General features: G+C 43.5%; 1 protein-coding gene across 4 annotated transcripts in view; it reads left to right on the top strand.

The window, feature by feature from the left end:
* The window catches only part of LOC148019537 (P-loop containing nucleoside triphosphate hydrolases superfamily protein), a 186,393-nt gene that overhangs the window by 62,446 nt on the left and 108,249 nt on the right, over positions 1 to 15,698 (top strand). For all 4 annotated transcript variants that reach the window (XM_087701031.1, XM_087701030.1, XM_087701033.1 and 1 more), the window contains exons 17-19: positions 6,728 to 6,796; positions 6,890 to 7,033; positions 7,287 to 7,361. In XM_087701031.1, coding sequence (XP_087557157.1) covers positions 6,728 to 6,796; positions 6,890 to 7,033; positions 7,287 to 7,361 — 288 coding nt within the window. The remainder of the gene's footprint in view (positions 1 to 6,727; positions 6,797 to 6,889; positions 7,034 to 7,286; positions 7,362 to 15,698) is intronic.

The following is a 15,698-nucleotide window of genomic DNA, read 5'->3' as shown; positions in this document are numbered from 1 at the left end:
TCTTTTGCTTTAGGTATCTTGCTCTAGCATAAGGCCTTATGTTTGGAGCATCTTCCACTTGGTGTCACCATCATTTGCTTGGCATCAATAACCTTCTCCTTCAGGCTCCACCTTCACTTGCGTTTTTCAGTTTGGAGGTCTTCTCCTTGCTTGGCGTCATCATCTCGAGCTTGGTGTGAGTATTCTAGCCTCTAGCGGCAGTCTATAGTATCTAGCATTAGTGATTTCGTCATTCATCTATTAAGGGGCTGCTGGGGCGTGCATTTTTGCAGCCTCGCTTCTCCTAAATCACCTGGTTTCATACGTTTGCCATTGAGACTATTGGGACCTGCGTTTTTGTAGCCCAACTCATCCTTCATCATCTGGCGTCATCATTATCCACTTGGCGTCAGCATCTTGGTTGCTCTCCCTGTGTTTGACAGCTTCAATACTTTGGTATCTGCATTTTGCTACCCAGGTCCTTCCTCGGCATCATAGGACTGTGGTTCGCTCCCTCGACAACTATCCTTCACCTTCTAGTGATTACTTCGATAGCCCACTACCCGAAGAAGTGCGTTTCGCTCCCTTCATTGTGCAAATTTCCCTTAGGTTCTGTCACCTGCTGATTAAGATACGACATTGCAGTTATCTTTTGAGCTTTGATTCAATGCATCATCATTGTGTTCTTGTGGTCAGAGTTTGTCTTCTCTCTTAGTGTTTGCCATACACACTGTGTTACTCCCCGCAACCCCTATTGTCTCTCTGCACTGTTGCTTATTTTGACATGGTCTTAGAGTGCAGGAGCTCAGAGAGCTAAAGACCCTGTTCATTAGAGAACACAAAGATAGGTTGTGGATTTGGCATCATCTACTGATTTCCCCCTTCATTTCCACTGTATCACCAAGAGACAGAGATATCTTTCAAGAGACAGAGATATCTTTCTCTTCCTCTCCCACCCATCCTCCCTTTTAGATTGAAAAAGTGGCCAAAATGTGGACACTAGCCCTTTTTGGGGTTGTCAATGTGAAACCCTAAATGAAGTGTGTGAACTGAAAAAGTGGGTTTTTCAATAGCCTGGAGCATGGAGATTGCCATTGGAGGATGGGGAGCCTCTTAGTTTGCAAATTCAGGCCTGAAGACTGATGCTAGAGAAGATGGAAGAGCTAGAATCTGAAAATGCAAATGTAGTAGCCTCTAATGATGGAAGCGCCAACTGAAAGAGTGATGCTTAATGACTGGAGAGTGGCTAGGACCCAAAACTCAAATTTGTGGAGTTTGGAAAGTTGATGATGCAAACACTAGGTAAAGGAGAAGTGTCCACAGGTGAAGGAAGGTGTTGCCAAGCTAGGGATGTTGACGGCAAGTAGAGATGAACTATCACTAGGGTGAAGAAGGTGACACCAGTAGGATGGGCTTCAAACGGAAACCTAATGCTGAAGGAGACGGGGCACTTGAAGAAGATGATGGAAGGAGAGAGGAGAGAGAAGAGAAAAAAGTGTCAAAAGAAGTGAGTGTGGTGAAGTGGGTCAAGAATGAATGGGAGGTGCCATACATATATTTACTAACAGTCTCGACTCTTGCCCACTAAAGTCTTGTATAGTGCCTCGATACTCTCGGAAGACCCTAAAAAGTGTTTTTGGGGCTGAAAAAACTGAAACAAAAAATGGGAATGAAGAAGGAAAATTGTACGGAATGATGTGGTTTCTCAACACCCCCTCTTAGGTTGAAAAAGAAGTATAAAAGAGGAGTGAGGGAAAGAGAAGAAGATCCACCTTGTAATCCAAAAATGCCACCTGAAAGGAGACATGTGAAGATAGTCAAGAGACTAGATGAGAAGTAGAACCTGAAACACAACCTTGGGTGAGAAGCCACTAGCTTTGTTACACCATGCTGGAAGAAATACAAAGGCCTAGTCACAAAGTCACTGCTGAGAATCCGGGGGCCCCAATTGAAGATAGATCCTCTAGAGATTGGGTAGAAGTAGAGGAAAGGATTGCTCGAAAAAGAGCCACTTCGCAAAGGTAAATGGGGATGGGGGAGGAGCTTGGAGAGGAGGGTCCCCCTCTAAAAGTGGAGTAGGAGCCCCCTTTGAAGCAGAAGTAAAAAGGAGATGCCCCCTCTGAGGGCAAAGGAAAAAATTCCACTTTTGGATCCCCCTCTGAGAGAGATATGGACTCCAACTCATGGATCATGGACTTAGAGGTGTCTGAGGACAAAAGAAGTACGGTTGGTCGTGCCGAAGAAGGTATCTAGGGCTTGGAACGAGCAGAAATTGGAAAGCACTCAGAGGTGTCTTCTCAAACCTGAGGAGAAGAGGATGGGATAGAATGAGGCTCAGGGTGAGCCAAGGATGGGGAACAGTCACAGGCTTGCAATGTAGTGGACTGCGGAGAAGAGGTGGGCCGTGGGAGCCACTTGACCCAAAAATGGGTGGGGGAAACCGCCGAGTAGTGTGGTGGTCTCCAAGAGGACTTATTGCCGTGTCAGATCTTAAAGTCTCCATCATGCAAAAAGAATTCACTTTTCTCATCATTGATAACCAACCTATGCTTATGGAGCTCATTGAGCACAATGTTCAAATGCCTTCTATGCTTTGCCTCATTCTTTGAATAGACAATCGTATCATCAAAGAAAGCATCCACAAATGCTCTATGTGGCTTGAAGATGTGATTCATCATCCGATTGAAAGTGGCAGGAGTATTTGTAAGTCCAAAAGGCATGACAAGAAACTCATACAACCCAAAAGATGTCCTGTAAGTTGTCTTAGGTACATCCTTTGGTCTAATGCATATTTGATGATACCCACTTTTCAAATCGATTCGGTTGAATATGGCTTTCCCTTGCAATCTATCCATGACATCATGGATTTGAGGATCAAAAACTGATTCTTTATTGTGATTTTGTTCAAAGCACTATAGTCAATGCACATACAACATGAACCATCGTTTTTTTGCACCAAATGCATTGGAGAACAAAAAGGAGATAAGTTGGTCTGAATCATCCCTTTTTCTAATAGCTCATTCATCTGACTCATAATCTCCTTCTATTGGGCTGCACTAACTCTGTAGGGTGGCTTATTGAGTGGGCTACTTCTAGGGATAAGATCAATGCTATGATCTTCAAGCCTTTCAGGTGGTAGTTGCCTTGGAAGCGACTGAGAGAAGCAATCAATATACATTTTCAAAAATGACATGTAATCTTTCTCTAACTTGGATATATTTCCAACATTCTGATTATCATTCTTATCCTTAGTAAAAATTAGGTACGCTAAAAGATGATTTTTCATTACTTTAGAAATGGGAGTTGTACAACACGAATAAATTCACCTTTCAACTTTACATCAAGTGTGAGTGCCTTTCCCTTGTGCTGAATAGGGATCCCTTTTGCATGTGAATCAATCACTGCATGGATGTGGTGACACCATGGCATACCAAGCAACACATCACAACCCTCAAGTGGAGCAACGAAGAACTCTTCGCTGTTCACATATCCTTGTATATGCAACCGAAGCTTTCCAAATGAGCGGTGTGATAGGCTTTGCATGGCCTTTACATGCCATTCCAATGTCCCCCATGGGTCTCATCTCATCCTCTCTGATGCTTGACGGGCTGCCATGTCTATAGCGATGAAGTTGGTTCATGTACCATTATTAAAGAATATCAATGCATGCCGATTCCTAATTTTGCCCCATGCTCTACACAACTCAATATCATCATCATTGGGCTAATCACTAATAACATCGGGTACCAATCCCACTCATGTTTTAGGCTTCTTTCCCTTGGGGTCTCTAATTTTCTCATTTTTCAACTTGCTGCATATTGGGACAGCCCCTTGTAATGTGATCTTCCTATTCACAAATAAAGCATTTATTTAAAGCCATCAATTCCCTACACTATGCCAATGTTTTTGAGCCCTTTCTTTGTTGTTTTGGCCTCTTTTTAGGCAGATTTTCAGATTTGTCAATTTTCTCAGCCTTTAGCAACTTTTTATTTGGCTTCTCCCTACTCTCTAGGAAGCTCGAATCCTTTCCATGCAGCAAAGCATCTGTTGTAGTATCTAGGTGCCCATGAGGAGGTAGAGACTTCAAAAAAAAGCAATCCCACTATGGTTCGGAACTATCATATAGGAGGCTAGAGTTCATTATTTTCTTGAGACCATTAATGATTGACTTGTGAGATCATGGAGGACATGTTTGTAGGGATAGTATCAGCGTGTTTGCTCATTTAGTGTGAACTATGCCATTATGCACACCATTATGGAGAATATAGTGCCTGCTTTTGTTGAAGAGGCTTTGACACAAAATCCTTGGTATCACATCATTCAAGATGAGCTCGATTCCATTGAGTGGAATTAGACTTGATCACTAGTTCCATGTTCTCCATATGGAAGGTCATTGGTGTTAGATAGGTCTATGAGACCAAGTATAGGGATGATGGGACCTTGGACAAGCAGAAAGCTGGGCTTGTTGTCAAGGGTTTTATTTGCAAACCTAGCTTGGACTATCTGAAGACATTCACCTTGGAGCTTGGATGATGACTATCAGGGTGGTCTTGGCATTGACTAGCCATCACAAGTGGCCCATTTACTAGATGGATGTGAAGGCATCTTCTTGCATAAGGATATTAATGAAGAGGTTTATATGGAGCAGCCAAAGAGTTTTGTGTCTAAGTATTTAGAATGAGGTTTACTGCTTGCAAAAGTCCTATGGTCTGAAGCAGGCACCCTGTGCTTGGGATCAATAAATTTGCCAATGTTAAGATTATGATCCCAATCTCTACTTCCGATTTGTCAAATGGGTTGCTGAACTTTATTATTTCTTTACGTGATGACTTGATCAATACAAGGAGTCAGATTGAGCACATTGCTCAAACTGGAGAGATGCTGAGCAAGGAGTTTGAGATGATAGATTCTCTTGTACTGCCATTCTGACAGGTCCTAGGCTAAGCCACGCATACAGGCTGCTGGCAGGCGCTACGGGACAATGCCAAGGCTGAGGCTGTAGGATATGATTATGTTCGGAAGTCTCTTTGGCAGGTCTAAGACATTGCTGTGCTAGACATGGGTGGGTCCATCAGTAAATTTTCAATAATTGAAGGGGCACTCTTGAACAAGCATGAAAAAATTGACCTCTAGGCCCTGATGATGGGTGCTACAAAGATATATCCAAAATTTTCTCTCTAATTGGGTGGAAAATGCATCTGATGTTTGGCACCCAAAATTTGTCAAATCTTCTTAGTCTCCAAAATAATTGGGTGGAAAATGCATCTGACGTTTGGCACCCAAAATGTGTCAAATCTTCTTAGCCTCCAAAATAGTAGCTTCTTCATGGTTCCTCAGTTAGACGTCCAAGCAAAGCTGTACTCTAACAGTCCAGGTCAATGTTCCGAAGTGCATGCCTCTAAATCTCAGTGGCATGATAGGGTTCAGGAAACTTCTGCAATAACTGGTATCTTCTCTTGACAAGAATCTTTGAATAACACGCTTCACCTGTGCAATATATGCCCCGAAGAAAGCCCAATGTGAGGATATGTATCAAAAGCTTTACCAAGAGAACCTAATTGGCTACGACTACCCTCCCTGCAAGAAATAGTTTGGCTTGTAAAAGGGGGAAATTGCTGCTGTGAAGTAATAACTATCCTGCATGACAGCCCCAATAACTCAAAAAGGTTCCTTGAGGGAGTCAGGGGAAAAGCTCATTAGGCATCCAGTCAAGCTGCTGTCTATCACATTAGACTTTTACCAATTGATGAGGGAACCCTAGGCCAAGTATCATATCTCCATGGCTGCCATAAAAGCTTTGAAGTTATTCTGTCTCATTTGTGATCTCCACATTCTTAATCTCATCACGATCAAATAATGGGCATCCTGATCCTGCTAATGCATGTTTTATTCATTCCAATCACTGGAATAGCTAGTCTTCCCTTGGCTTTCTGTCTATTTAGGCATTAAACTATATGCAGTCCTAGCGAAATCTTTGAGGGACAGATGAAGGTGGGGGTAGCACACTTGTGTATTTGTTCCCAAATTTCAACTCCTTTCAACTCCTTTCAACTCAAAGGTTTCTCCTCTTAATTATGTGCTTTCAATTTTACAGCTGAGGATCATATAATACTCTCAGTATGGCAAAGAATGTGAAACATGTTCTTTGTCTATTTATCAAAGATGGGAATATCATCCCTATGCCTGAGGCTACTGATAAAGGTAATGTTGTCTCATGAATGGTTGGGTAATGTATAATTTCAAACCATATAGGACATGCATGCACAAGGGTTACCGATAGATTTTCTTGCAGCCCATAGTGCCATGAGATATCGGTGTTAGTGCAGGCAATTCTTGTTTATACTCAGGTTGCTTAGGATCTCTTCACTGGCAGCTGGCTACTTAAGTTATGCACCAATGTCAGTGGAGGAAAGGAACTTTGCCCAACAAGAAAAACAATGGCTTCCCTCTTAGCTCATGTATAGAAAACTCTTTGGGTTGTATCCCCTTGCCGGTTCTGTAGTTTCTCTTGCAAATCTGGTTTAACTGCTTTGTCTATAAGCTGCAAATTTGAACTCATTAGGTGCATATTGCACTTCTTAGGATCCACATCTTAGGAGCTTGGCCCACTAGCTGCACCACCTTATGTCTGATGTCATGTTTTTTCAACACTTTGCATAACACTTTATCCGAAAGAAAACATTCACGGATACATTTTGATATTTAAGAAATCATATTTTCAGATGGTTAATTCATATCCATACTGCAGGTGATAGTAGAGGGAGTTTATGCTTTGCATCCAGAAATTCGAAATTCTTTGGATCTTTGGATTGCTGTTGTAAGTTTATCATTCTACCATAAAAGCTTGTGTTTTCTAGTAAAAACAGAATCTGAAGTACTGTAACTGAATTTCATTGTTTTGAATTCCTAGGTTGGTGGTGTGCATTCTCACCTTGTTGCAAGAGTCCAAAGGGATCTGGAGAGAAGTGGGCGGGTTGTATCTCCACAAGATGTTATGAGAACTGTGTTTCCCATGTTCCAACAGCACATCGAGCCACATCTAGTTCATGCACATGTACATGGTCCTCTGTTCTTTGAGGCTAAACTTTACTGCACATGTACATGCCCATATGTTCTCATTTTGACTGTTGAGATTTTTGTAGTCAACATTTGGAACACAATTCACGTTGTATGGTCCACTAGTAGCGAAGCTTAACTTCAAATTCACTTGTGGGAAAGCTGAAAAAGGCACTATAAAATGAGGAGTTATTGCTTTGGTGTCATTAAATGCAAATGCCTCTGCTGACAACTGAATGTTCCTGTTGCAGTTGAAAATTCGCAACGACTTTGATCCAGTGCATTCTGCTGATAACTCAATGTTCGTATTGAAAAGCAGCAAGCCGGTAAAGTGGAAATCTGTATACGCATGTGATTGCTAGAGAGCAAGTACTTTTTGCAAGCCCATCTGTCTAAAATAGACCTAATAAAAGATGTTCTGCTATTTTGGTCAGTTCGAAGGATGCTAAGATATTCTTACAAACTAGTTGTTTATGTTGTCATGTAATTTTTTTGTATGATTGCATTTGGACTTTTATAAAAAATGACTAGTTAAAGTTGTACATTTAAAGCTGGCCCCTAATGAGTGGTCATAGCTGATGGTGGAGCGATGGACTGTTTGTGGCTGGAGAAAACTGATAGATACGCATTAGATGTCACTACCTGCCAGAGATTTCGTGTTTTGTGCAATAATGCAAGTATGCTTGTTAGTTTTAGCATCTCATTAGGCAAACATTTCTTCCTTGAGTAATTAAAAAGCACAAAGTTGAGAACCAACTTTACACATTGCAAGGTACTTGTCTTGAGGTCCTGAGCTCAGCACAGGGCAGAAGACAAGATCTAGGGATCGAAGAGGGGTCATATGTGATTTAAATATGCAGATCATCCCGCATTTCTTCCTTCCCATCCTATCTCAGCCCCTCTCATTTAAGTCTATGGGCTATTGTTTTGTTTCCAGGGAAAATCTATTTTTCTCATTATTTTGTGTCCTCATCGTTGTTCATTACTCTGGACTTGGGTATTGCTTTCAAAGAGGGAGTGATAGGGTCTTGTGTTCAGTATTAAAGACAAAGATTGACAGGCAGGCATAATTTGCATTCCTTTGTTCTTTTTTGAAAAACCCTTTTGCTCGTTGAATGGCCTGATATTTTGAACTAATGATTGCACCCCATCCAGTAACAACACCCACCCAAACTTTCATTGTGCATCAGGTTAAAGGGCTTCAGAATCATATTTTTACTTGTCATCACTGTTGAAGCTTTAGTAGGCATGACAAGTACTGGAATGTTATAGGACAATAATCAACTTGGTGAAGAGGGTACTATAATGGAGATCTAAAAACATGGAGTTCTTGCATTTTAAGCTTCTGTATCTCATTGACTTGGATGTCTGCCATGGAATAGAAAATTCATGCCCCATGTACTGCGATGATGGTACCATGCTCTGAGATTCAGCCATGTTTTGATGTTCAGCACACACTCCTGATACCTTGATGGAGGATTCCAAGGAACCCTTGCAGCTTGACCATCCAAGTCACTCCTATGCACAGGCCATTGATTGGGAGTACCTGTTGGAGTTCGCAAACACGTTGCTGGTGACCATGCACAACATAATCGTGAATCGTTTCCTGACTAGGACAAAGAGGATGTTTTGGATGCTAGTGTAGATACGAAGACCATGTGTTCTTTTTCAGTGTTCTATGAAAGAGGGGTTATCCTATTCTTCATAGGCAGAATCCTAGTGCCTTCTTGGATCCATCAATGTGTAGAGGAAATTTTCATGGGGCCATAGGGTTTCTGTGAGGTATTGCTAAAATCAGCAATGTATTGTGATGATCTCCTGGCAAGGGTACCTTTGTTCTTCGATAGATGCCTTGTCCATGTTGTGCCATGGAGGCCAATGATAGATTTCCAGAGATTGCTTCAACACAAGTGCTTAGTGTAGATGGAAGTGGTGTTAGCAATCGTGTGTCTTGTGTGGTCATCTCCTGTATGTAATCTGAGTCAGACGAGGACATTAGGAGATTTGACATTGTATTTATTTGTCATTTTGTGTTTTAGACACTTTAGATGGAGGGCACAATAGTGCATTTCTTTTTGTGCACTTTTGGCTATTTTTTAGGGATTTGACCACATTTAGGGTTTTTTCACTTTTTCGCCTATATATAGGTAGCCTTCTCTCCTTTGTGATCAGCCAACCTCATTCTCTCATCCCCCTATTACCATTTGGCGCCCAGATTGATGCGTAGAGCTATGTGTTGGGGCTCTCACCATTGCGGCCTTGTACCTTCAGCCATTGCAGTCACATTGTTCCTTCTCTCTCTTGCATTCTCTTTGTCTCCTTCTTTCCGTGTTCACTTTCCTCTTTCCGTTGCGCACTCTCGCAAGTGGAAGCTTGTCTCGCTGTGTATTGGCCTTTGCTGAAAGAAGCTATGGCAGCTATTGGCACTGTCTTGGTACCTCCCTGTTGTGTGATACTTCCTGCAAAAGGCCCAACTTGTGCATGAATTGTCCCAAAATACATTTTTTTAATTTTTTCTTGTAATGGGGTACTTTTACTGACCAAGTTGGGGCTCTCTCTTATGGGAAGTTGGACATTTTATGGTCAAGTGCGTGGAGAAAAATGCAATTCTAGATGTTGGGGTTACCCTGATAGTCAATGAGGATTTCGTGGTTGAAAGCCCTCAGGATGATGAGGCTTTTGTATTGATAAATGTGGATAAAGGGAAGCAACTAATGCAGTCTTTGGAGAAACATGAACACGCTTGGTTTGATGTTCACTCTAAAGGAGGCAAAAAGATTGATGTTAATATGGCTGCTACTATGCTTGTGACTTTGCAGGATCCCTTGCATACCTGGGTGTGGTGGAAAGATAAGTGTGTATAGTGCGTGCAACTAATGAAATGGTTTCTTCTGCCCCTCTGAAATATCCCACTATGGAAGCTTATGGGGACTGTTCAAGGCCCCCCCCGCACCCACCCCCCCCCCCCCCCCATGCTAGACTTGCTTTTGATACCGGAGGTTGTTGGGTTCGACTCATGCCTACGCTCACAGAGGAGTGTTAGTGATTTTCAATAGGACAGTGGGACACTTTTTACTCTCCGTAGAGGCTTTTTTCCCCAGATTTATTTCTTTTATTTTACATGCCTATATTACACAGTTTTAGGCATTTATTGTGTTTCACACTCTTCAAGTGTGAACATCCTCTTACAACCCTAAGGTTTAAGGGTTGTGGTTTGTACTTGCACCTTACACTTCATATTATTGCATTGGGTGTTGTGTTCTCACACTCTACATTGTCAACTTTACTCTCAGCTGAGCTTTGATCCGCCCCTCCTCACATTTGGTATTAGAGCTGAGCCTTACCTCAGCTGACCTCTCAGCCATCGTCTCCGGTTCCTCTCCCATTGTCAGTAGCTCCACTGCCACCAGCAGGCTGCTAGTTGCAGTGCATCATTTTCCCTGTTCGCTTGTCATGACTGTAGAGCCCGCCAGCTGAGTAGCCTGCTCCAGCTGTATGCCGCCAGCACCCGGTCGTCGTCTGCACCACCACCAGGCATGTCTGCCTCGAGTGTTGCTGCAGCTTCAGTTCTCAGTGCTACCACTTGGAGGTGCCACCTGCTCCTTGCGCCCTGTGCAACGCCCCAGGCAGTGCTTCTATGCTGCGCCCTGTCCTGATCAACTACCTACATCACGCTTGCAAGCTCCAGTCTGCTTGTTTGCTCCAGATGTTGTCCGCCAGATGCCAGCGTGTCTGAACAGACACTGCCTGCCTGACTTGTCTTGTCCGCCCACTTGACTTAATGGAGCAGCCGCTAGTTGAGCCACCTGCTCAGCCAACTCTGTTGCCAGGACACCACCTGCTCCGACAGGTTTTCCAAGTCTACCCGTTAGATTCGGCTGCAGAGGTAAAAAGAAAATTTTATTAATTTTTATTCAAATTTATTTCTTTGAAAGGGGCTTGTTGCCTGGGCAAGCAATCTTAGTTCTAGTACGTGTCTGGGACACAATTACAGCAGAGATTTTGTGCATTTTGGGCCAAACATTTGGGGCTTTTGCAGTCAGCTCAGTGATGATAAATACACATCTGTGACAGTCTGAAACAGACTGATTTCGTGCGTATTGGTGTTGAAAAACCCTTCACCCTTCACCTGCAGTTTGCGTTTTTATGGTTTTGCGTTTCTGCGTTTTGTGTTTAGGATTTGTGTTTAGGGTTTGCAGCCCCAAAAAGAGGCGCCATCCTAGACTGATTGTGCCTATTTATAGACCACTCTCTTATTCATTCCTTACGGCTGATTCATTCAGTCCGTCACCTCTTCTCTCCAGCCTCTCCACTACCCTCACACCCCTTTAGGAGGACATTGCGGTTCGGGGTTCATGGCTGTCTTCATCATCTTCCTTGTGCTACGGCACCCTTGTTCCCTTGTATCACATTCACTCTGTGATTCAGGTCTTCATCATTCCATTCATCAGAGTTTCTTCTCTCTTCTCTTCTCTTCTCCATGTTTGCCAAGTTCACTCCGTGTTCCTCCCCGCAAACCCTACTGTCTCGCTGGTATGCCATCTTTTGACATGGTACCAGAGCTGGATCTGCTCAAACAGCGGCAAAGATCCTCCACTCCAGTGAAGGCAAAGACCGGTGGTAGGTTCGGCATCCACTTCTCTTCTTCTTCCGCTGCATCAAAATCTCGTTTTTGCAGGTTTCAGGTGTTTTCAGCTTGCTGCCCACACCCCTTTCGCGGAGGACATCGCAGTCTCAGCTATCCCTTTCTATCATCTACAGTCTGGCGCCTGTTTCCAGCCTTCCACCCGTAGTTTGCAGCTGTTTATAGTAGAATGACTGTTGCTGATCACTCTCCATTCAGAAAACAATCTCGTTCTTGCAGATTTCAGGTATTTCATCTTGCTGTCCACACCCCAAACACGGAGGACATTGTGGTCCAAGCTGGCCATTGTTGTGTACTATAGTCTGGTGCTTGTTTCCAGCCTATCACATACTGTTCGGAGCTGATTTCAACATACTGATTGCTGTTGCTGTTTTTTTCTGCGTTTTTAGTCTCTCTCTCATCTCCTGCCTACGTTTTTAGTCTTTCTCTCTTCCCACCTGCATTTTTTTAGTGGCTGCAATCTCTTACTGCTGGTCACGTCCTTCTCCCACTGGCAGCTCACTTCCAGCCCTTCCACTGCAATCCCACCCCTTGAGGTAGACATTGCGGTTCGTGCTTCACACTGTCCTCACACCCCTTGAGGCGGATATTGCGGTTTGTGGTTCATGGTGGCTGATCTCTTCCTTCTTCAACAAGGCACACTAGTCTCCATGGCTTCTTTGCCAATAGATGACCAGACTATTGGGTGCTCCTACTGTGGCATTACCGGACACACCATCGATGCTTGCCGACTTCGACCTTTGCTCCCCACCCCCCTCGGGATTATATGTGTCTTCCACCAGGAACTCCTTGTGCCACCTCTCCTTTCTGGGCCACAAAGATTGTTCTGCATCGGCTATCAGAGTACTATGCTTAAGGCAATAAGATGCATCCGATGCATACTAAGTCCTTTCGAGCACATGGAGGATCGATTGGCGCTACGACCTCCTGGAGATCGTCACAATGCCAATGGCAGTCTTCTTCCACTTATTTTTAGGTATAGTGGCTTTCACAACCTACGGCTCTGCAGTCCGTTCCATCGAGAGACAGTGATTGTTTGATACCGTCTCCTCGTTAGTCTACTCCTTCGAGAGACTGTGGTTGGTCGACTCCTTCCTCTTCTTCGGCTACCCAGGCTACTCCACTGAGAGACAACGACTGTTGCCCACCTCTTGCTCATTATGATCCTCACCCTTACCCACCCTCGACTACTCAGGTTCGAGAGGCTACCTCTGGGAGCTCCTCAGCACCCCAGATACCTTCTTCGGCACTTCGGCGGCACTTCTTTCGTCATCACACATTTCGGAGTCCATGATCCATGAGTTTTTGGATTCCCTATCTAGTTTAGAGGGGGATTTAGAGGGGAATATTATTTCTTTGCCCTCAGAGGGGGCATCTACTTCTTCGAATTCAGCGGGGCTCCTCCACCTCCCACCTCAGAGGGGGAATCTACTCCACATGAAGTTCTTTACTCATCCTCTACTTTCTTTGGGTGGCTGTCTTCGACCAGTCATGTCTTCTACTAATACCCAGGATCTAGAGGGTCTACCTAGATCGGGCCCCTTCGGTCTTCAGCAGCGACTTGGTGGCTAGGCCTTTTTATTCCTTCCAACATGGAGTCACGGAGCTAGTGGCTTCTCTCCCGAGGTTGAGTTTCGGGTTCTGCAGCTCATCCAGTCTCTTGACTATCTTCAAAGGTCTCCTTTCAGGTGGTATTCTCAGATTACAGGGTGGATCTTCTTCGTCACTTGGTCAGCATGGAGCCACCTCCCGAGATCGAGTACAGGTATATCCTTATGGTTCTTGGCACCACACAAAGTTCGACATTCCTTCTATACATTGCATGATTTCATCATCTATGTACTAGGGCGCTTAGGCAAGTGAACAATTTCCCCACGAGGGACATTGTCCAAGTGGCATTTGCTGCATGAGCATTCTTCAGCATGTAGCATTGCATTCCACCTCACTCTTCTCTTGTTCCCCTTTTAGGGCCTGAGAGGGGGTGTTGAGAAACCCTTCACCCTTCACCTGCAGCTTGCGTTTTTGCTTTTCTATGTTTTGCGTTTAGGGTTTGCAGCCCCAAAAAGAGGAGCCATCCTAGACTGATTATGCGTATTTATAGGCCACTCTCTCATTCATTCCTTACGGCTAATTCATTCAGTCCGTCGCCTCTTCTTTCTAGCCTCTCCACTACCCTCACACCCCTTCAGGAGGACATTGCAGTTCGTGGTTCGTGGCTATCTTCATCATCTTCCTTGTGCTATGGCATCCTTGTTCCCTTGTATCACATTCACTCTATGATTCAAGTCTTCATTAGTCCATTCATCAGAGTTTCTTCTCTCTTCTCTTCTCTTCTCCATGTTTGCCGAGTTCATTCCATGTTCCTCCCCGCAAACCCTACTGTCTCGCTGGCACGTCATCTTTTGATAATTGGGACACGAAATTTTTGGGCTTTTGTATTTTCAGTGCTGTTGAGCATTTATTGCACCTTGGACAGCGTGCATTTCAGACAGTTTTGACAGTGTGATTAAGTTTGCTAATTACATCAAAGTACTTGCTGTAATTTTTGAAAATTCTGAGATTTTCAGGTTGGTTCAACTTGAGATATTACTCTTTTGCTCTTTGATCAACAATATTTATTATGGCAAATCAGGGAGGTGATGTATTTACATATATATCCAAGGAGGATAGGTTGGATGGTAACAACTATTCCCTTTGGTTCTTCATGATGAAGAATGTGCTGATTGCGAAGAATCTTTGGGATTATGTCAGTGGTGAAGAAGTTAGGCCTGGAGTTGTGGCTCTTGCTACTCCTTCTCCAGGAGGACGTGGACAATAGACAACTCAGCCTGTTCAGCCTGCTCCATCTCAGCCACTTCCCTAGAGATTAACATCACAAAAGCCATGGGATACACGGGATGCATAGGCTTTGTAGCTAATTGCATTGGTAGTTCAACGGTCTATCATCCCTCACATTTGGTTTGCAGCTTCTTCACGAGAATCATGACTGACGTGAGAGCAGATGCTTGCTAGAAAGAATGAGACACGCATATCTTTCTTGAAGAATGAGCTTGAGATTGTGAAGATGGATGAGGGTGATTCTATGCAGGATCATCTAAATAAAATTTAGGACTTGTGTAAGCAGTTTATAAATGAAGATGAGTATTACTTAGATGCACAATTGATATCTACTACCTTGAATTTATTGTTGCCCTCATACTTGGCCTTTCATACGGCCTTGAACCTCACCATGAGGATTTCTCCAGAGCCACTTAGTTTCCTTCAATTGGTTAGTTTGCCCTTAGGGGAAGAGTAGACAAGAAAGAACAGTGGTGTGGATGTTAAAGCCTCTAGGTAAAGCTTTTATGGCAAGGTAGAAGAGCAAGGTAAAGCTTTTATGGCAAGGTAAAGCTACAAAAGCCAAAAATACATCATACACTTCTAACTTTTTCACCAAAGAGTAGACCCAGCAAAAACGAGTAAAGTCATGAATTAAAGTGACAAAATAGTAACAACCACCCAATGACTTTGTCTGCATAGGGCCACATACATCTAAGTGCACAATCTGTAATCTGGCAGTTGCTCTAAAAGCAACATCACGGGCCCCAAAATACATCCCTGCAGAGAGGAAGAATCGGTCACTCATGGAGATGGCCAGATGTATGTTGAAAGCAAAGAGCTTGCCACACAGTTTCTAGATGGAAGTAGTTATATGTGCTTGCCATGTCTTGAATAGGTTCCCCACCAAGGCATTAAAGAATGTCATGTCTTTTGAGGCTTGGAATAACCGAAAACCTTTTGTTGGGTATTTTCGTACTTTTGGGTGTCTTGCATATGCACACATTCCCAAGGTACTTAGGAAGAAGTTGGATAACAAGGTTGTTGAATGCATTTTTGTGGGGTACAACAATGAGAGCAAAGGATATAGGTTATATGATCCTGTCTCTAAAAAGGTATTTGTCAGTGTAGGGATGTGGTTTTCGATGAAAAATTGGAATTATCTCTTGCTGATTTTGACACATATCACGTTGCCAATGAT

The sequence above is a fragment of the Lygodium microphyllum genome, chromosome 19, assembly GCF_053477565.2.
Source record: "Lygodium microphyllum isolate KBCC chromosome 19, Lygodium_microphyllum_v1.1.10, whole genome shotgun sequence".
Lineage (NCBI taxonomy): Eukaryota > Viridiplantae > Streptophyta > Polypodiopsida > Schizaeales > Lygodiaceae > Lygodium > Lygodium microphyllum.
Note: the sequence above shows the minus strand (reverse complement) of the source record. Positions and strands in the feature narration are given on the sequence as shown.